This window comes from Theropithecus gelada, chromosome 1 (assembly GCF_003255815.1).
Source record: "Theropithecus gelada isolate Dixy chromosome 1, Tgel_1.0, whole genome shotgun sequence".
Classification (NCBI taxonomy): Eukaryota; Metazoa; Chordata; class Mammalia; order Primates; family Cercopithecidae; genus Theropithecus; species Theropithecus gelada.
In genome coordinates this window covers 95,565,082-95,586,858 of record NC_037668.1, presented here as the reverse complement: position 1 = coordinate 95,586,858, position 21,777 = coordinate 95,565,082, and the positions used below count along the sequence as shown (strand labels likewise).

At 43.4% G+C, this 21,777-nt stretch overlaps 1 protein-coding gene across 3 annotated transcripts in view; it reads left to right on the top strand.

Moving 5' to 3' along the window:
• GNG12 (G protein subunit gamma 12) overlaps positions 1-21,777 on the top strand; it is a 129,981-nt gene that overhangs the window by 103,359 nt on the left and 4,845 nt on the right. For 2 of the 3 annotated variants that reach the window (XM_025385350.1, XM_025385358.1), the window contains exon 3: positions 20,397-20,515. In XM_025385350.1, coding sequence (XP_025241135.1) covers positions 20,423-20,515 — 93 coding nt within the window. In that variant the 5' untranslated portion in view covers positions 20,397-20,422. Of the gene's footprint in view, positions 1-19,118; positions 19,442-20,396; positions 20,516-21,777 lie in introns of those variants that run through there. The other variant, XM_025385366.1, reaches the window with a different exon arrangement.

Below are 21,777 nucleotides of genomic sequence, written 5' to 3'. Positions count from 1 at the left end.
CAGGTTCAGGCAAGACCATAAGTAGAAATGAAAATAAAATTAAGCAATTAATTAGCCCTATCTAATATAGATGGTATGAGAAAGCACCTTGTAAATTGTTATCTTTTAATGGCATTATAGCAGGCTTACCACATTAGAAATACAATACCAGATTTCTACATTGGGTAAAGGCGGAAGGGACATACAAAGATGTGGCAGCATCTACATGGGACACATAGGTATGTTTTCCCAGAATTCGGCTGGGATTGGTTTTCAGTTATAAAGCCCTCCAGCCCATGAAGGCACATGCATCCAGAGATCATGCGAATGCCACATCTGTTGATTTGTAAATGGTGACACTGACAGGTAATGGTTGTTTATAAGAATTATATGCATGTATTTATTCAATCTACTAAAATCAATCTTATAGTTTCTACATGTAATATAAACACATGTCATTTATTTTGACTTACATTGTGCATAAAAGTGTTTCAACGAATCTCACACACTTGTGAAAACATTCCAAGAACAGACTTTGTATAGAATTTACTTCAACTTTCTGAAACTCTTACTTCGTCACAGACAACTAAATACTGGTGTCCTGTGATCTCTCCCAGGAGTTTAATCCCTGGACCCATTGAGTACTAGAAAAGTTTAATTGACTTTGCAATTAAGTACATAAATAAAAGGCATAATATTGTTGTATTACCTATTAGAATTGCCCAGTGCCACTCATAAGATGAATTACCCTTGGACACAGCCCTGTTTCCCTCCACTTTAATTGACCTGCACAGGCAGATTTAAGCAGTGGAGGCACTTGGCACACTTCTCTCTTTCCAGAGCTTGGAGGGTCACATGTATACTTTCCAGTATTTGTCTTTAATACACCAAGAACAGAGATCAGAAGAGGAGCGGCTTTTGAAACCAAAAGTAGCAGGTAGCCTAAAACCAAAGTCTGTGTCACCCTCCCTTTCACAAGTACAAGAATGATGAGAACACATGCACTAGTAATGTACTTTGGAAACTTAAGTAGAATTATACTCAGAACATGCAAGATGTTGTGCAAAAATGTTATATTTTGATTTAGAGATGTGTATTACAGTTCCTAATTGATATTTAACTAGAAAAAAGCTAAACAATTCGTTTCTTTGACTTAACCTTTTCATTCAATAGATAATACATTTGGGAAAGTCTTCTCTGGAGGAATCTTTTTGTAATGTGACATCATATCATTTGTTTCATAAATTCTGGTTTTCACGCATTGGGTTCAAGCCCTTATCATCACTCAACTAAAGCACTGCCACAGATTTCTGTGTCATCGTTTCACTGGATGAAGTGTTTATTGAGTTCTAACTCTGTGCCCAACCCAAGGCATGTGTTGTTCCTGTGTTTCCTGAATTATGAAGAAGAATGACAAAGCTGTCATTTCTGCCAAGACCATCCATGTGACTCATGATAAATCAGCACATATTTATTCTTTGTCTATTGCATATGGAAGATATAAAGCACTATATAATGTGAGGTGCCCACCATCAGATAGAGGATTCGACTTAAAGACTCTCATGAGTGAAGTAGATGTCAATATTTGTGAAAAGTCTGCTGACTATAGTTTTAAAAAGTCAATGCTTGGGACCCATGGTCTGGTCAGTTACTGATACATCAAAAGAAGCAGAATATTTCAAATAGGTCTGGCCCAAGAAACCTGGGGCTGAAAATAGCCATGAAAGTTCTTTTGGGGGGATTACAGACAGGAATCCTCCCACTCCATTCCACTTCATGCTCTTGTTTTGTGATATTCTTAAATTTGAGTGAACAAAACTTAACAAGCAAGTTGTTTATAGTAACATAAGTATTTAAATTGGTGTCATCTTTTCATTTGTTGTAAGTGATGCTCTGTCATGTTTTGTTTGACTCAACCACAAGTTCTGTACCTATGTAAAGAAAAATTTTAACTCGAATTAATATTTCTGAGAAATTTTATGTCACTCCTTAAGATGAACTAGAGACATTCTGAAATACAAAACTCAGTGAACTAAAGTATAAGCATACCGTATGAGTGCCATGTTATTTAAATTGTATTGCTGTTGCTGATTGGGTTTGGACTTTAAATGGCTTGCTTTGATTTCTGGCACATGTTTTCCCTCAAGTAACATTTTTAAAAAGAATCTGTTAATCAAGTTTGCTTTTAGAGACAGAGAATTCTAATCAATTTAGGGAATGAGTTAGAACTGTCAGAAGTTGACTTGGGAACATCTTGTATCATCAGTCCTTTCCCCTTTGAAAATATATAAACATTTAGATACTGTGAGTCTCAAAACAAGTACTTTAACCATGAGAGTCAACACAAAATGTTCACCTTGTTGGTCACCCCAGAAATTCCACAGACTTTGACCTTTTTCAAAGTACAGACGTGTTTGATAGACATGTTTCCTCAAGTCCAGACATGTTTAAAAGGTGGTGAGGGCATGTTTCCTTGCTATCGTTTTATGGGAGAAGGTGAAATGAGGGAAGAAAGAAAAATTAAGTATCCTATTTTGCATTTTTTGGCATGTCAAGGTTATGAGTATCTGCACCACAGTGTTGGGCCTTTCCTTTTTCATGGGTACCTCCAAGGAATGATGCTTCCTGGCAGGTAAAAATTGGGTGTCTGTGACCCAGAGCCTGAGCATTGTGTGCAATGGGCAAAGGGCCCAGATTGTGGCTTTTTTAATCCTGTCCATGCTCCCTCAAAAGGCAACTGCTTCCTTTGTGCTGTGGACATTGGACATACTTGTTACATCATGATCTAAAGAAGGAAATTGTGGATAATAATTAACATGTCTTCCATTCTTTCATGACAAATCTCAACTGATAATGTTAATTATCGTATAATATGTTATGATATGTTTAGAACTATAGACTTTTAATTTTTTTTAATTTTCAAACATATATAAAAGTCAAATGAACCTCATGCAGTTTAATTGTTGAAGTGACCCGGCTGCAGCAGTTAACTAACTCATAGCCAGTCTTTCTTCATCCATATCCCCACCCACTCTGTACTCTTATAATGTCTATCACTGTAGATGAGTTTTGCCCGTTCCCGAACTTTATATAAATGGAATTGGGCCGGGCACGGTGGCTGACACCTGTAATCCCAGCACTTTGGGGGGCCAAGGTGGGTGGATCACTTGAGGTCAAGGGTTCGAGACCAGCCTGGTAAACATGGTGAAACCCCATCTCTACTAAAAATACAAAAATTAGCCGGGCTTGGTAGCACATGCCCGTAGTCCCAGCTACTCAAGAGGCTGAGGCAGGAGAATCACTTGAACCTGGGAGGCGGAGGTTGCAGTGAGCCAAGATCATGCCACTGCACTCCAGCCTGGCGACAGAGTGAGACTTCGTCTTGAATGAATGAAATTGACAGTGCATGCTCTTCTGTAACTGCCTTTTTGTTCAATATAATATCTGAGAGATTTCACCTGTGTTGTATCAGCAGTTCACTCCTTCCTGCTTTTCTACCACTGTATCCACTATAACCAGTTCTGGTTTATCAGCTCCTCTTTTGACCAATTTCTGAATGCAGTCCCGAGCTCATCCCCTTCTGCCCTCTCAGTTACCCTCTTTGCGCATCTTCACTCTCCCTAGTTTCTCAACACTCCTCCTCTGTTTCTGGAAATGCTCCAGTGCCAACCATCTCTAAAACAACCCTCCTGCCCCTAAAAGTGTCTATACAATTCCTTGTCTTGACTACACTGCCAAATTTTTCTAAATATTCCTCTATAGTCACTGCCTGGTCCCTGAATTAATAGTTCTGTGTTCAACCCCTTATCATTTGAACTCCATTCCCTTCAAGCTGTGGAAACTACTCAGCAGTCCCCAGTAACTCCCAGTCATCTGTGAGCTGTTCTTGCCCTCTACTTCCTCTTACCCCGTAAAGTGACTAATAACTCCTCCCCCTGGTTTTGTGAATAACAATTACTAGGTGCTTTTTTTTTTTTTTCCTTAATCATAAAAGTATCACATGTGGTTAAAGAGCATAGAATCAGGAGCCGGGCTGCCGGGATTAGAGTGCTGACTCCTCCATTAACCTTCTTTCTGACCTTGGCTGTGTTCTAAGTGGCTGCCTCCCTCAGTTCCCTTAATTCTAAACTAGGAAGAACAATAGGAATAACCTCATAGCATGTTTTGAAAATTAATATCTGTAAAGCCCTTAGAACAATGCTTGGCAAGGGTGAGTGCTATATAAGTTATTAACTATTAATTCCAAAAAATGAAAAACTCACAACTACCAGAGTACATAGAAAACAACACTAAAAATCCCCTGAAATTCATACAACCTGGCAATAGCTACATCTTGGAGTACATTCTTCTAATATGTTTTCTGGGTATAATATGTTTTTAACTAAACATATTTATACAGCATTAACTTGTGCTTCCTCCCTAACACTCCCTCTCTTTCCCTTTTTGTGAGGATGTGGCCCTGTCCAGATGGCCTCCCCCAGCCCGTCTCTATTCCTTTGAATCTGCCCCACTATCCCTATCCAAGTGAGAAAGGCTCAAAGCCATCCTCTGCACTTTTCTTCATGCACCCCTCGGAAATCAACAGCCATTTCTGGGCTTTCACTCCCGTTCAGCCCCAAGAATGGAGTCTTATTCATTCTTACATTTTCACAGCTCTCACATCCAGCTGTTAAAATTTTTTTTGCATTGTAATTGCTTCCATCTGTTTGAAATCTCATGCATTAACTCCTAATAATAATGATGTTTGATTGATAGATGAACAGTGGATGGTTTCTATGTGCTGGCTCTTTTCTATATTATTTTCTATATTATTTAATCATTACAGTCCTGTTTTACAGATAGAGAATCTGAGGGTTCAGGGAGAGTGATTTGTTCAATGTTATACAACATTAAGTGGCAGAATCCGGATTGAACCCAGTTCCATCTGACCCCAAGCCCTGACTATGTTGCCTGCTCCTGAACCTTGTGTGGAAATAGTCTACTTTATCTTTCACTGTCTCCCATTTCTGTTCCACCCTGCATAGGAGGTTGCTCAATCATTTTCCCCAGTGTTCCCTTATGCCTGCTTTTTCTGCTCAGAAACCTTTGGTGGCTCCCATTCCACATGAGAAAGTCAACTTTAATCTGCTCTCTACCGCTTCCCTCAGTAACGATTTTGAAATTCTCCCTGCCCCCACCTGTCAAGTTCCTACCCTTCAAGGATTTAAGACCTCTCTCCTCCATCTGTCTTCTGGCTGCTCAAGTTCTCACTGACCATCCTTTCTCTAAGCACCTACTGCTTGCCTTTGGTATGTTTTACTGACCCACTTACATTCCTTATTTATGTGCAGGACTCAGTCCATCATGCTGGAGTCGTAAGCCCTTTAACCACCAGGCCAGTCGCCCACATTCATTGTTTGTTGGTGAAGCCCAGCCCCAGCTGGCGACTGCAAATGTCAGCGAACTGCACACACTCTTCTCTGTCCTTTCTCAGCCTTTTTGTCTCCTGAATCCATTTCTCCTGCCCCTTCAAGAAGCTGACACAACTCAGCACAGAGGAGTGGCTCCCTAGGAATTTAATTTCTCTTCTCCTAAAATGGATGCAGCAGCATGTGCCTGTTGCCTCATTTTCAACCCTCCCATAAGGTGTTTGGGTTTTTCGGTTTCTTTTTTTAAAATACATTCTAAGGAAGTGGGTGAGCTCCTATTTGCTTAGCAATATTAGAAAGCATGCCCTCCTCTTATTGTGGGTCAGATGCTAGGGCTTTAAGCCTAGAATCATAAATATCTCTGTTCTTCTTCTTTCTCTGTTCTTCTGCTTTGTCAGCCCACCAAGAACTGGGGTAGATTAGCTACATGGTGGGCAATATCCAGGGTAAAGGGTTCCATTTCAGACAACCTCCAGCCCTGCTCAGCCAGGGGAGCAGGGAGCAGGAATACTGATGGGAAGGATTCCCAGTTGGTCATATAGGGAGTTACAAGTTGTCTGGATTTAGGTATCAAAAGGGCCACAGACCACTTCATGGCAGATAAGAGGTGGAGCCCTCAACCAGGGAATTTGGAATATTTTGCCTCCTTCCTTAGGCAGATTGATATTATGCCCCTTGCCAGGAATAACCTCCTTAAGATGTAGGGTCTGTCTGTGTATCCCCCATTCTCAGCTTAGTCCTAGGATAATGCTAAGAATATGGATCAATCTTGGCTTAAATAGACTGATGCTAATTTACTTCATAGCTGGATCGTCCTTCTGTTGAAAAGCTCTAATCTAGAAATTACCTCTTCTAGTGGGGTGGTTCTTAAGCTTTAGGGAGCATCAAAATCACTCATAAGGATTGTTAAAACAGACTGCCAGGCCCACTCCCAGAGGTTCTGATTCAGTAGATCTGGGATGAGGTTTGTGGATTTGCATTTCTAAAGGGCTCCCAGGCGATGCTTATGCTGCTGGCTGGTGTCACCACGTGTTTAGAACCACAGCTGTAGCGGACTTCTTGCTGGAGTTACTCCAATCTAGGTCTCCTTCCTTCACACATGCTTAGCACCTTGGAGTACTGTGAACCTGTGGCCTGGATGTGTTCTTAAGTTGTTTGGAAATATTCTCTCACTTCATATAGTATTGTTTGCCCCTAAAAGCAATGAGTTCTTTTAGGGCAGGCATTTTTTTCTTCTGCTTCCCTGATCATTCCCACTTCCTCTCTGTAGGCTCAGAAGCGTTCTGAAGGTTGCAGGAGGCCTGCAGTGTGGAGTGATGGCTAGGAGCACCAGGCTTCATGTCAGCCCTGGAGCTTATTAACTAGGTGTCCCTGAGCGCTTCACTTGGAAAACGGGTTAATAATACTAATTTTACCATGGTCTCAAGAATATATTATTAATCAAAATAAAGACAAGGCTCAGAGCAATGTGTATAATATGCTCCCATTTCTATTTTTAAAGACAGATATAAGCATAATCATGTCTATATATGCATGGGATGTCAGGAAGAAACATGAAAAGCTGGTAACAGTTGTTGCCTGGGAAAGCCAGGAGTACCAGGAGACCTAGTTTTTGTCGTATAACCTTTTAGACTGTTTAAATTATTTGCTCATGTGTATATTCTTTTAAAATTTGAAAACTAGTTAATGAATAATAGTAATGCCTTTATCAGGGATGTTTTGAAGAGTAAATAAAATAACTTTACCTAAAGCCCTTAACGCAGTGCCTGGCACAGAAAAAGTACTCTAAATGTTAGCTTTTATTTTCAATATTAAATAATTGCTGAATTTGTCCATTCGTTTATTCATTTATGGAGAAGCACATGAGATATCTGGCTCTCCTAAGCCAGCCATGCAGATATCAGCAAATCTTTTGTCAGCCCGTCTTGCTATACTAGGTAGAGAGTAAAACTTGTTTGTAAACATCGTTCTTAGTGTTGACTGTAAACACACGTCTGTGTGTTACTGGATTCTGGTCCAGCAGAGCACAGAAGGGGCCAAGTTCCACTCCTCTATGGGTCTGCATCTGAGAGCTACTCCCCACGGGCCCGCCTTCACCAGCTGAAAACTTATTTGGGGCACAGGATTAGGGTGCATGGTCCCTTGGAATCTTGGTGCCACTCAAGTGGCTGTCTCATGCTGGAGGTGAAAGTTCAGAGCACCAGCAACTGGCCCTAATCAAGTGCATGGAAACGTCAGAAGCTCCACCCAGGCTTCTCAGAGTTGTGTAGGCCACCAAACAAGTGAGCATCTGTGGGCTCAGAACAGTCAGTATTTCGCGGGATACTTGTAGGAAGGAACAGCATGGTGTATCCTGTTGCTAAGAAAACAAACACTGGGCACGCAAACACCCAGGGTGCAAGACTCAGGCTGGCTGATATGTTGGTTGCTACATTGCATGTCTTAATCTAATCCAGTTTTAATTGAGGCCTCATTCTCCACATTAGTCAATATGAGAGAGAAGATGGCATGGGATAACTCAGGTGCCTGATTAGGGCGTGGCTTTAAAGTCAGATATCTGGGTTGAAGTCCTCTTTCTGCCATGTAATAGCTGGATGATCTTGGACAAATTATGTAACTGTCCTGAGCTTTTGGTCTCAATAGGTGTGATAAACCCCAACCTCCTATAGTTGCAGAAAATATCAAATGAACTAATATCTGCATAGAGTACTTGACACAGTAGCTGGCACATAGTAATGAATAAGTGTAGTTGCTCTATTATTACCGAGCCAACAGTAGAAAGACAATATTGATACACAGTAGGCACTAAATAACATACAATTAACCATTGAAATAAATGGTGTTATAGACCTTTTTGAAAGCTTGACGGTAGCTATAAATCTTATCCTCCAGAAAACAAAAAACAAAAAGCAAAACATAAGCACACACAACAAATTTTGCATACAGTTCTAGGGCATTAGTGCACAACTCCCCCTGCCTACCTTTTGCATTCATGACCCACCCTCAGGAGTCCTTGAACCCATAAGATGTAAGCATGTAGCAGGAATTCCTGAAGGGAATTAATTACTATAAACAAAAGCAAAAAGGGAGACAGACCTTCCTTGGAAGAGGTGATGTGAACTAGGGCCTACAAAAGGAGAATTTAAATAGGTCAAGAGAAGAAGACAGAGGATTTGAATGGAGGCTCACAAGTGAGACTTTAAACACAGCCCACGAAGCCAGGAAATGGGGTGACACTCCCCTGACACTATGACAGTATAGCAATAGAGGTTCTGCGCCGGGCCTTTGGAATCAGCCTGCCTGGTCTCAAATCCCAACCAAGCAGCTTGCTAGCTGTTTGACACAAGACACATATTTAACCTCACTGTGCCTCAGTTTCTTCATTTGTAAAATGGGCATGAAACTAGAGCCTACCTCATAGGGCCATTTGAGGATTCAATAGGGTAATGTATTGACATTGATGGGCATATAGTAAGCTCTGTGTAGAAATTAGCTGCTTTATGATTAGGATTTTTATTATGGTGGCAAACACATTAGAGAGGATCTTGAGTATGAAACCAAGCCCTTTGGACTTTTCCTGGGGGTCCTGGGAAAGCCAGAGAGGACCAAGCTGAAGGGGTACTATATCTGAGCATAGTGGTCAGGGTGGATCAGATTGAAGAAGGATTAGGGGCAAGAGTGCTGGTACAAGGCTCAGGCAGTAGCCCTGATGTGAGCTGCAGGGAGCCAAGACTCAGGTAAAATAGAAGACAGGAGAATGGGGAAAGTTAAAATGGGTGGGGGAGTTGTCAAAGTGGAGAATTCAAGATTTTCAGAGTCCAGAGTTTCAGGTCACACTGTCTAATAAGGCAGCCACTATCATGTCCAAATTGAGATGTGCTGCAAGTATAGAATATTAGGTCTCACAGGCATAGTACAAAAAAAATTTCAATAATATTTACAATGATTACATGTCAGTTATTTTCATATTGGGCTAAATATATTAAAATTAATTTCACTTTTTTTTTTAATGTGGCTGCTAAAGAATTTTAAATCACATAGGTGGCTCACATTTTTATAGGACAAAGATGGTCTGAGGAGTTAGAAGGAGGGCAGAAGCAAAAGGAGGCCTCTGTGACCAGGACAGTGGTGGTCAGGTTGGGGGTAGACAGTGGTGTTTCATCGGGTTTTACCTGTGTTGTGTTTGAAGCAACTGTGGACCATTCAAGCATAAAATCAAACAGGCTGTATTTACCCACTGGAATTCAGGTGAAGGATCGGGGCTGTATGTGAAGTGGGTTGGTCATAGCTGAAGTCATAGGGTGGAGAGAGCATCATCTGCCTTTCCTGAGGACCAGTGCGTGTCAGGCACGTGCTGAGTAACTCATATGTGCTCTCTCAGTTCATCTGGTAACAACTCTTTGAGGTAAGTACTATTGTTATTCCTTCCCATTTTACAAATGAGCGAATGAGGCCCAGAGAAGTAAAACAACTTGGCGTAGGAAGTGATGAGCCGGGATTTGAATTTGTCTGGCTCTGAAAGCCCATGATCACTCTGCTAGAATTCCAGCCCCTGAGAATACCTACTCAGGAGAAGGAGCGAGAGCTGTACCAAAGGAATATCCCTGGACAGGGCAGGAACAGGAGAGTCTAGCATCACTGATGCCAGGGAGGAGATGCTTTTCAGAAAGCAATGGCTGTTACAGATTCAGGCTTTTGTAACAAAGAAGTATGTTAAATGGTAAGAAAAATTTCAATCTGAAGAACACTTAATCCTGTAGGTTAAGGTAATTAAAAGAAGTTATAATTTTTACTTATTCAGAGCTTTGAAAAGTTAAGCATAGAAAAAAAGTAGTGTCTTTTTTTTTGGAGACGGAGTCTCACTCTGTCGCCCAGGCCAGAGTGCAGTGTTGCAATCTTGGGTCACTGCAACCTCCGCCTCTCAGGTTCAAGGGATTCTCCTGCCTTGGCCTCCCAAGTAGCTGGGACTACAGGCGTGCGCCACCATGCCTGGCTGATTTTTCTATTTTTAGTAGAGACAGGGTTTGGCCATGTTGGGCAGGCATGTCTCAACTCCTGACCGCAAGTGATCTGCCTGCCTCGGCCTCCCAAAGTGCTGAGACTGCAGGCATGAGCCACCGTGCCCGGCAGAGTAGTGTCCTTTTAAATTGACATTTTTTAATCCCCAGGAAGAAATAAACATGGGGGGGAGGATCAAGAGACGGAGACTCTGATCATACTAGAAGCCATTTCTTCAGAGGACCTATATCAGAATCATCTAGGAGGCCTTTGAATATGGATCTGTGGGCCCTTTCCCAGCCCTACTGAATCAGATTTTCTTAAACAAGTGCCCCAGGTGTTCTAGACACACAGTGAAGTGAGGAACTCGCTGCCCAGGCTCTGCAGCTCACTCTCTGGATTTATTGCCGAGAATTGACTCATTCTCATGGATCCTTGCCAACTTCTCTCGGGCACGGGAGAATCATCTTGTGTCTTTAGCAACAGCCCTATGTAGAATCTGGGGCAGTCGTTCTTATAAATAAGAACAATTGATTCTCCTTCGCTTAGGTCTTCTGGCAAAGCCACTTAGCTTCACGCTTCTTACTGACATTGCTACCGGGACAACCTGTCTGAGTGAACAGCAACCCCTGAATGGAGGCCATGTCTTCTTTATTCAGTGCTTCTGGCTGATACTTGCCTCCTTTCTCCCAACCCCTTCCTTGTATTCTTGCTGTTCAGAGGCAGGCAGCAAAGGGTCGTAAGTAAGACCATGATCTTGAGAGCCAGGTAGCCCTGAGTCCCAGCTCTGCCATGTAAATCTGTGTGATCTTGGGCAAGAATTTTTTAACCTCTCTGCTTCATCTGTCAAACAGAAATGATAGAAGGATTCATCTCTTAGAGTTGTTGACAGACTTAAATGCAATGCTGCTTGGAATTTACTTAGCTGGCACAGACTCAGCACTCAGTAAATGGTGGTAATTGTCAGAATTAATCATTATAACTTATTATCTTTATTGTTATTATTTAGGGGCATGTACCCTGGATGGCAGATAAAATCAACTAATGAAAGGCACCAGATAGGGACCTCAAAAGGATTTCCAAATCTGAAAGTCTGCTGCTTTTACAGAATGAGCTCTGTTGAAGTTTTCAGAGAGAGGTGTTCTCATTCTTTCTCATTCTGCAGATTCTGAACCTATATAAACTTCTCTTTGTAAAGCTCTAGACATTCTGTCTTCCCCACCCCAAACCACATTTCCCACCTCCCTGTGCAGCCCCTCCTCATCTCTCCCTCTCATTTGCCTCGCCTGTAAGCCAGCAACATGTTCTCTTTTGCTCTTTGCTCTCATAACTATACCAGACCAGGGCAGCACTTGCCGCTGACCACAGGTTCAAGCACCCTGGCCTCATAACCTGCAACTTTGATTGGGGAGAAAGAGAAAGAATTTTATGTCTTAACTCCTTCCTCCCTTCAAGTTTTAGAGTTTGGGATGTCCAGCAATGATGGCGTGGTAATAATCCAAATAATAGCTGATATTTATAAGTTATTTGCAGTTTACAAAGCAACAGATTAACAATTGTGAATCAGCCAAGGTTCAGTTACAGCAAACAGAAGGTGCCCTTGGCAGAGTTAGCAGAATGAGCTTCAATACAGAGAATTAGGTGTTTGCGTAATCATTGGAAGGGCTGGAGGAGCAGGCCCGTGATACTGTCCCCAGGAGCAACTCCCAGACACCACTGCAGAACTGGCCACAGGTGCCCAGTGGGGAGTAGAGACTCAAGAGGCTGCTGCAGCCATGCAGCTTCTCAGTCCTGTGTTGCTAGTGACTGGACACTATGATGCCTCCACTTCCCCTAAGCAGCTTGCCCACCACCCTGCTTGTCAGCAGAAATAACCCAAGCATCAAGAAACTGGCCTCCTCACTTCTACCTGCCAGATCTCTCCTAAATGCATTGAATTGGCAGAGACTGTCATCTGGAGCCCTAACATCAAGATAACCTGGGTGTGATAGTGTGCTAGGAATGCCATAACAAACTGCCACAGACCAGGGGCTTAAACAACAGAAATGAATTTTCTCACATTTCTGGAAGCTAGAAGTCTGAGATCAAGACATTGGCAGGGTTGGCCTCTTCCAAGGCCTCACTCTTGGCTTTTATTAATAGATGGTCAAGGCCAGGCGTGGTGGCTCATGCCTGTATTCCCAACACTTTGAGAGGCTGAAGCAGGTGGATCATGAGGTCAGGAGTTCAAGACCAACCTGGCCAACATGGTGAAACCCCGTCTCTACTAAAAATACAAAAATGAGCTGGGCCTGGTAGCAGGCACCTGTAATCCCAGCTACTCAGGAGGCTAAGGCAGGAGAATCGCTTGAAACCAGAAGGCAGAGGTTGCTGTGAGCTGAGATTGCGCCACTGCACTCCAGCCTGGGCGACAAGAACGAAACTCCGTCTCAACCAAAAAAAAAAAAAAAAAGTCGTTCTCTCCCTCTGCGTTCACATGGCCTTCTCTCTGTCCCCATCTATGTCCAAATTTCTCCTTCTCACAAGGATGCAAATCATTTTAGATTAAGGTTCACTTATGACCTCATTTTTTTTATTATTAGAGTTTATGTTCTAGGGTACATGTGCACAACGTGCAAGTTTGTTACATATGTATACATGTGCCATGTTGGTGTGCTGCACCCATTAACTCGTCATTTACATTAGGTATATCTCCTAATGCTATCTCTCCCCCCTCCCCCCACCCCACAACAGGCCCTGGTATGTGATGTTCCCCTTCTTGTGTCCAAGTGTTCTCATTGTTCAGTTCCCACCTATGAGTGAGAACATGTGGTGTTTGGTTTTCTGTTCTTGCCATAGTTTGCTGAGAATGATGGTTTCCAGCTGCATCCCTGTCCCTACAAAGGACACGAACTAATCCTTTTTTATGGCTGCATGGTATTCCATGGTGTATATGTGCCACATTTTCTTAATCCAGTCTGTCATTGATGGACATTTGGGTTGGTTTCAAGTCTTTGCTATTGTGAATAGTGCTGCAATAAACATACATGTGCATGTGTCTTTATAGCAGCATGATTTTTAATCCTTTGGTTATATACCCAGTAATGGGATGGCTGGGTCAAATGGTATTTCTAGTTCTAGGTCCTGGAGGAATCGCCACACTATTTTCCACAATGGTTGAACTAGTTTACAGTCCCACCACCAGTGTAAAAGTGTTCCTATTTCTCTGCATCCTCTCCAGCATCTGTTGTTTCCTGACTTTTTAATGATGGCCATTCTAACTGGTGTGAGATGGTATCTCATTGTGGTTTTGATTCGCATTTCTCTGATGGCTAGTGATGATGAGCATTTTTTCATGTGTCTGTGACCTCATTTTAAATTGATTACCTCCTTAAAGACCCTGTCTCCGAGTACAGTCACGTTCTGAATTACTGGGGGTTAGGATTTCAACATATAACTTTTGGGGGACACAATTTGGCCCATCACACTGGAAGTTGTAGTTTTCCACTTTCCAGCCCCGCAGTCCAGTGAGGCATGCTAGGAGGAGGGTAGAACTGCTGCCTGGCTGCAGTCCACTGAGGAATGCAAAGTGCTGGGTGTACTTCACACAGTGTATAAGAGGATGCAGGTACTAAACACTCAGAAACCAAGTATCCTTTGTATTTATTACACTCACATACTTATTTTATCTGATGCTCTTTAACAGTTCTTTGAGATAGAAAAGTATTGTTACCCCATTTTTCCAATGAGAAAGCTGAGGCTTAAATAGGTTATCAGTCCTCTCCCAAGGCCTTAGATCTGGGAAGTGGCAGGACAGGAGTGAGCCCAGATGCCCCCAGCAAATCCCTGAATGTGTCCCTGGAACTAAAATATCCAAGGCATAGTGTAAAGGCAGTGCCACAGTTCAAATAGAGGGCCTGGCAGGTGCACCAGCAAGTGCTTGAAGGGGCAGCTGCTGCTCAGATCCAGCCCAGTTTTATAGGATTTTCTGATTTTTCCAGAACTCTTCCTTTTAAAGTGAAATCTCTCCATTTTTCAAATGTTGACATTCAATTTAAAGTTAAAACACACACACACACAAAATTGAGTTAACACTGTGTGGGGCCCAACCAAACACATCTGCAGCCTGGATTTAGCCTGCAGGCTTTGATATAAATAAGAAGTGCTCATGAAAATAGAGGAACTATTCTTAAGAGCCTAACTCGGCCTTCTCACTAAGGCCACATTAGAAAGTTGGTCACATTACCTTGAAATTCTTCTGTTGCTTCCTGAATCTTTCTCATTTCCCACCAAGCACATGTTTTTCATCTTGTTAGCGAGCCTAGGGGCCGGCATTTAGTAAACATTTGTATGTGCAAGGGAAGGTGCTTCTGTTTCTTCCCTGACAACGCTATGAGGTCTGCATTGTAGTCCCTCTTTTATAGAAGAAGAGGCAAATGAAGAACTGGAGAAAGACATTGAAAGTTGAAGGCAAGACCAGAGAGTAAGTGAAAGCCAGTGACTTTTTTCTTTTTTTCTTTTCTTTTAGCCTGCTCTTTTATTACAGCCACAGGGGTGTGTTTGCTCATGAAAGTTGGCTTCACTCCAGTGATTCAATTACTGGCCAGGCCATAATGACTTGTGATTCAGACCCTGGGGCTTCCTGGTGCCTTCCTCCCAGAGTGTGCTCTGTGACACTCTTTCCATCCCCACCCTGCTCTCCCTGCTTCAGGCCCCTCTTGACGAAGATGAAAATACCCATATTTCCCTAATGGACCATCATGTTCCTAGGAATTTCTAGGAACCTGAGAATTCAGATGAACCACAGCAATAAAACCAATGCGAAGTATTTGAATAGCTAGATACTACATGTGTTTATTCAAATCTGTTATCCATATGCAAAAATTAAAGCAAGGCTGCAGAAGCGATAGCCAGTGTGTGACCAGACTGACAGTCTGCACAGGCATGCACAGGCCTTTGCCCTTCTGGGTAGGATAGACTACTTGGTGGCTCAGGATCTGCAGATGCTAACTAACTTCAGTCCTTGTCTAGGAGCGAGAATGTTCTTGTTTAGCTTGCATACATGAGAAGGGAGGTGTTACACAAACATAAGGCAATCAGCAAGCCCCCTACTTTAGGTCACCACGTGTCAGTCACCCCTGATTAAGAACCACATGGTGGGCCGGGCGTGGTGATTCATGCCTGTAATCCCAGCACTTTGGGAGGCCAAGGCGGGCAGATCACCAGAGGTCAGGAGTTCAAAACCAGCCTGGTCAACATGGTAAAACCCCATCTCTACTAAAAATACAAAAATTAGCCGGTGTGGTGGCAGGTGCCTGACTCATCTCAAAAAAAAGAGGAAAAAAAAAAAACCACATGGTGGAGCATTCAGTGATGCCCTGAGTGTGTATGAATCAAACTAATTGGAATTAATCCTTTCCTTGGTGCAGTGGGAAGGGTGGCTTCTGGAGTGAAAAGGCTTACCAACTAGGTTCACTTTTTTTTTTTAATGAGGGTCTCACTCTGTTGCCCAGGCTGGGGTGCAATGGTATGATCACAGCCCACTGCAGCCTCAACCTCCTGGGCTCAAGAGATTCTCCCACTTCTGCCTCCTGAGTAGCTGGGACTACAGATATGTGCCACTACTCCTGGCAAATATTTGTGTTATTATTTGTAGAGACAAGTTTTTACTATGTTGCCCAGGCTCGTCTCAAACTCCTGGACTCAAGCATTCTCCCACCTCAGCCTCCCAACGTGCTGGGATTACAGGTGTCAGCCATCACACCCAGCCTGGGTTAACTTTTGAAGCAAGATTTTCTAACTTTGATTGCCTCATCTAATAAGATACCTTTCAGGATTATAGTGAGGCTTCATGGAATAATGCATATGCAAGCAATGTGTGTGCTCATAGGTTCCATACAAATATCAGGTATTGTTTGCCTTGGAAGCTATTCTCGGTGTAAGAATAAAGCAACCTTTTTATCTACTTAGTAGAACAAACAAACAGCCAGACATCCTCACCATTGAGGGAAGACCAAAGAAAACCCTCCAAAGGCACAGAGATATTTGGAGATATTTGTTTCCCCAGCCTTTCTGTCTTGTTCTGCACAACCCAACTGTTGAGGAGCTGCAGAGCAGCTGCAAGTCAGAAGGAAGTCCTTAGCTAGACCTCCAGCTCCTGTAAACACCTCTGCCTCTCAGGGGTCACACAGTGGCCCTCTTTGTGCAGCCATGTGGCAACTCAGCGAACCAGAGGCTCCTTAACTTGAAACGGTCTAATTTTGATCTGCTTTCTCCATAGGAAGAATGTTATGATCAGAAATTATCTTCCTTTCCACTGGCCCAGTGTACAGCTTTTTCTAAGAATGACCATGAAGGAGTTCAGGAAATGCCACCCAAAATATAACACTTTGGTGTGCTGATTACTTTGAACTGAGGACACTTGGGGAACAGCAGATGTAGGCAGAGGTATTCTCTGAGCTCTCCTTATCAGCCTAAAGACAGATCCTCCAAAAGGAACTCAGTTGTCACGAATCTTCTCCCGGAAATCTTATCAACTGGGAAAGATTAACTCAGATCCCAAGAGGGGAGACTGGAGGTGACACCACACCCAGACAGACTGTCACCTCTTTTTCCGAGGGCTGCTGTGAGACAACTTGTGTTAACTGAGAATTTTTGTGTGCTTGACAAAACCACCTTTATTCGCCATTTATTTCTTCCCCTTACCTCCCGTACTTCATGTCGCCACCACCCCCCCAGAAACCCTGTACCCCCATTCTTTTCTGTATCTCAGGATCCTATGTGAGCTTTCATCATCTGACCACTTTGAGTCTCATATTTGTGGCACTCCCATGTGTACATTCATAATTAAATACAGTTTTCCTCCTGTCAATCTGTTTATATGTCAGGTTAATTTGTAGCCCAGCCATAGAACTGAGAAAGGTGGAGGGAAGTGATTTTTCATTCCCCTACAATCACAGTTACCCCCATTTAATTGACTTCCCAAAACAATTGCTATACAATATTCATAGAAAGTTGTTTGTGTTTAATAAATCTATGAAGGTGTAAAAATTACCTGTCTCCTAAACTTTAATTTGTATTATGGGTGAGGCTATCCATGTTTGTACCAGCAGATGGGAAGGGACTTTCAGCAGAGAAATTGTATTCGAGTTAGGAGCCTGAGAGGGGTAGCAAAGCAGGAGGAGGGGCCACTATGCCTGAAGCAGAAGGAGGTCTCTGATGGCTTGTTTAATGTTGCCTCTGTGAGGGCAGGAGCTCTGTGCGTGTCCTAGCCATTTATTCTCAATATACTGTACCTAGTAGCAGTAGCACTCAATTAGAAATGTGTTGTATGGACTTTGCCTGGGACCAGCAGGAATACCCCATTGGAAGGGAGCAGGGAGCCTCTGAGTGACAAGGTTGGAGAAAGCCCTCTGAAGAAGCAGGTCTGAACACAGATATCAGAATGCAGGAAAGCTGCAAGAAGCCTGAGCTGGCAAGCGTGAATCATGAATTGCTGGCTGTTTTTAATCTTGACTATAATATAGTCAGGAAGTAAGAAAGACCTTCATGTACTAAATGCTGAGTGTCTCGCCAACTTTAGAGGGACCTACTCGAGCATTTTATAAATATTAATAGAGTCTGACTGTGGACTGCTTGCCAATGGCCATGCCGGGTGGGAGCAATTACTGGTCCAGTCCTGATATGTGTGAACTGTTCTGCAGTTACCGGAAAACTTGCTCAGGCCTTGGAAACTTTATGCCCTGGAGATTGGGAAGAAGAGAATGTTTGACCTTATCCTCATGCAAAGGGAACATTTAGAAAGTCCTTAGGGTGCAACATGGAAACCACAGGTCACTGAGAAAGGGTGTCATGTTCGTATTCTGGAGTCTGGGGGCCTCAGAACCAGCGCCAGCTGGAAGGAGAGCCCAGTTTAATTTGCTGCAGGGAACAAAATACGTATATATGTCCAACTTGCTGTGAGTCAGAGCACTGCACACTGTTCAGGGTGAGGTTGCCCACCTCCTCAGTTGCATTTCAGAGGCTCTGTTAGTAAGTGCTGGCCTGGGAGCACAGAAAGGGGTTGGGCCAGGCCACTGGGTGTGAGCAGAATCTAAGAGACCCTAGGCCTCTCTTTTGGGTGGGGCAGGGATAACTGAGGAATCTGAGGAAAAGGTAGCTACTCTGGGAGTGTGTTTAAATGAGCTTGTCCAAGCCTTAACACAAGGCAAGGCCACCCTGCCCTGCCACATGCTTCATCCTCCCAGTTTTCTGTACTGCTAGAGCTTCCTTATTCCTAGGGAAATCCTGTGATGGCTGTCACTAGTCTTTGCATTCGACTCTGACACTAGTGGCGCAAATTGCCCAGGGACTCTAAAAAGGGCTGGTGCCCATAGCCCCACCCAGGCCTGCTCAATCAGAACCCTTGAGGCTCATTGACCAGTTGTTGGGGAAGTGCAGAACAAACAGGTAGACAGGGAATTGCAATTCACTGTGCTGTATATGACCCCCAAGGATAAAAGTACTAGCAGCTGCAGTTGATGGAATGTCTTGGTCCTATGCAGAATACTGATATGCAACGGTAAAGTGAATCCCCCTAAAAATCCTTTGGAATGTGAAGGTTGCTTATTAGGCTGATTCAAAATTCTGCATGCAGTTAAAAGCACAATTTTATTTGTACATTTGACCCAAAAGTTCCTCTGACCACAGAGGCTACAAGCCCTACCCAAGTCCTGGAACTCGGCCTTTGGGAATATTCTAAGTCTGGTAGAACTCAGTGTGGAGCACCATGGTGCCCACATGATGGATGCCCTGGAGTCTGGGTTGCTAGTGTTTTTTTGCAGCTTTGTCTGGTCTTGGCCTTTATGGCAGAATTACATTATTCAGCCGCAGCCTTTCCAAAAGGTTGAGTCAGCCTGAGTTTGCTGCTGGCGCCATGGAGCCCTAAGACTTTGCTGAGCCCTCACATAGCGCCGGGGAGGCACACCTACTGTCCACCTGCTCCCATGAGTCATAAAACTACCACACTGCTGCCAGGCCTGCCAGCCCTGCATTTTCCTCCAGTTGCCACCCTGATGAGAATGAACTTAGCCATATAGGTCAGGGCACCAGGCAGCACTTTTCCCCCAGCCTGCCTTCCTCTTGCAATGTGCTATTGGACAACCAGTTTGTAAAGCAAGAGCCAGGATGTTTCCATTGCTTTATACCAGGTGGCTAAGGAGAGAGGGCAGCAGGGCAGCCTAGAGGCCAACAACCCAGGCTAGAGAGGAGAATCAATCCACGAACATATGATGGAATAACAGGATTAGCAAGTGCCCAGACCATCATGATGAGACCAGGGAGAGGTCAAAGGAGGGAATAATAAAGTTTCATTAATTATTTCAAACTGTAGGCTACTCATGTATCCCATTTGACTTTTATTGTGTATCTATCACAGAGAGTCTCCACTGAAAGGTTTCACTCTTTCATGAATAAAGACTTCCTTATGTGCCTAACACTTTGAAAACGATTCCACATCATGACAGTACCTAAAAATAAGCGCCCTTTTTTCAAAGTTCTCTAGAGGAGCTCTCTTCTCCTTTTCTGTTGCCAGGACTTTGATCAGCCTAATAGTTGGGTGCAAGAGCCCAAAAAAAATGAAATCAAACCTTCTGTGAAAGTTGGTAGCAATAATATTAAACTGATATGTAATGTGCCTCCCATAGCAAATGCTCACTTTTGCCACAGGTGCCCTAACTACTACAAGTGTTTGCGTATTTGTTTCCTCTTAGGAAATCCTAGTAAAGTCTAGCTTTATGTTATATGTTGGGGTGCATCGATTAAACTGCTAGTGCTGGGTTTCTGCAAACTAAAGATTTATGTAGGTGCTCAAATGGATGACAAACTTAGATACCTAGGTCACCGCTCAAATTTCTAAGGGGCATTTTAGTAACTGCCTCCAAGGAGCTGCAATGACTGGGAAAATCCATCTATTTCCCTTGAAGTGGAACATATTATTATGAATGTTTAAATAACTTAAAGATGCCTGTTACTTCAAAAAAAAATTCTCCTCAGATTTCAGGTAAAAACAAAAATTGAAGATGTCCAGCAAAACAGCAAGTACCAACAATATAGCCCAGGCAAGGAGAACTGTGCAACAGTTAAGATTAGAAGCCTCCATTGAAAGAATAAAGGTAAGAAGCCCGGACTGGATAACATGTGCTTTCTACTCAGTTCCCCCTGCTCCTGGGAGGCTGGACCACTTGCCAGAGAAGAGAATACCATTTCATTCGCTTGCTTCCAGGATTTTTCCAGAACAGGCTGAGAGTCTCAAAATTTTAACTTTCATTTTCCTATCTAGCATGAGCCTCACTTCAAAAGTGTCTGCATTAGCCTCTCTGTTTGTAAAACTCGGAGACAGGATTTCCTGAGGACCTGTCTCCCCTGAATGAACATGGTCAAGTCCGTTGATCCCTGTGTTCTAAAGTGGGACAGGGGTTCCAAGTAGACTTCATCAACACCCTAGTCATTCCTCTGGAATTGTAGTGTTCTAGAGTTATCAGTGCAGCTGAGGCAGCTTCGCATAACAAGTCAACAGTCTAGGTTTCCTTTTTAGGGAAATGAAGCTTTTAAATGTGTTTGGCCCTCAGTGACCACTTTCTGTGCCCAGAGTAATAATGCCAGCTTTAGTTGAGATCACATAGAGAAACTGGAATGCGTTTCTTAGATCACCTGACTTCGAAGTCTTTTCCCCTGAATCCCAAGAGAGAACTAGGCAGTGAGTGCCCTGGAATGTTATGACTAGTTCTTCCTTGAAACTGAAGCAGTTGGCCGGGCGCGGTAGCTCATGTCTGTAATGCCAACACTTTGGGAGGCCAAGGTAGGCAGATCACCTGAGGTTGGAAATTCAAGACCAGCCTGACCAACGTGGAGAAACCCCTGTCTCTACTAAAACTACAAAATTAGCCAGGCATGGTGGAGCACGCATGCCTATAATCCCAGCTACTCAGAAGACTGAGGCAGGAGAATTGCTTGCATCTGGGAGGTGGAGGTTGTGGTGAGCCAAGATCGTGCCATTGCACTCCAGCCTGGGCAACAAGAACGAAACTTGGTCTCAAAAAAAAGAAAGAAACTGAAGCAGTCACCTGATCCATTCCTCTGGGCCTGGAGATAGTCACCTGTCTTTCCAGCATGAGGCTATCTGGGCTGTACTAGACAGGGCTCAGCTGCCCCATTGCTCTTTGTGTAGGGCAAAGAGATCCTATTCTGTAGGATACTTCTGAAACAGGGCATGATATTTTCCCTGTTTAATTCATGCCAGAGTAAGGTGCTGCCTCTTCCCATGCTGGTTTAGTCTCTCTTTTTACTTCCGCAAGCCCAGTCTCTAACAGTAAATCTTAAAGCTCCACGACTTGGCTCCAGAGTTTTGGCTCCAAGCCCATCGTTCAGTTCTTAA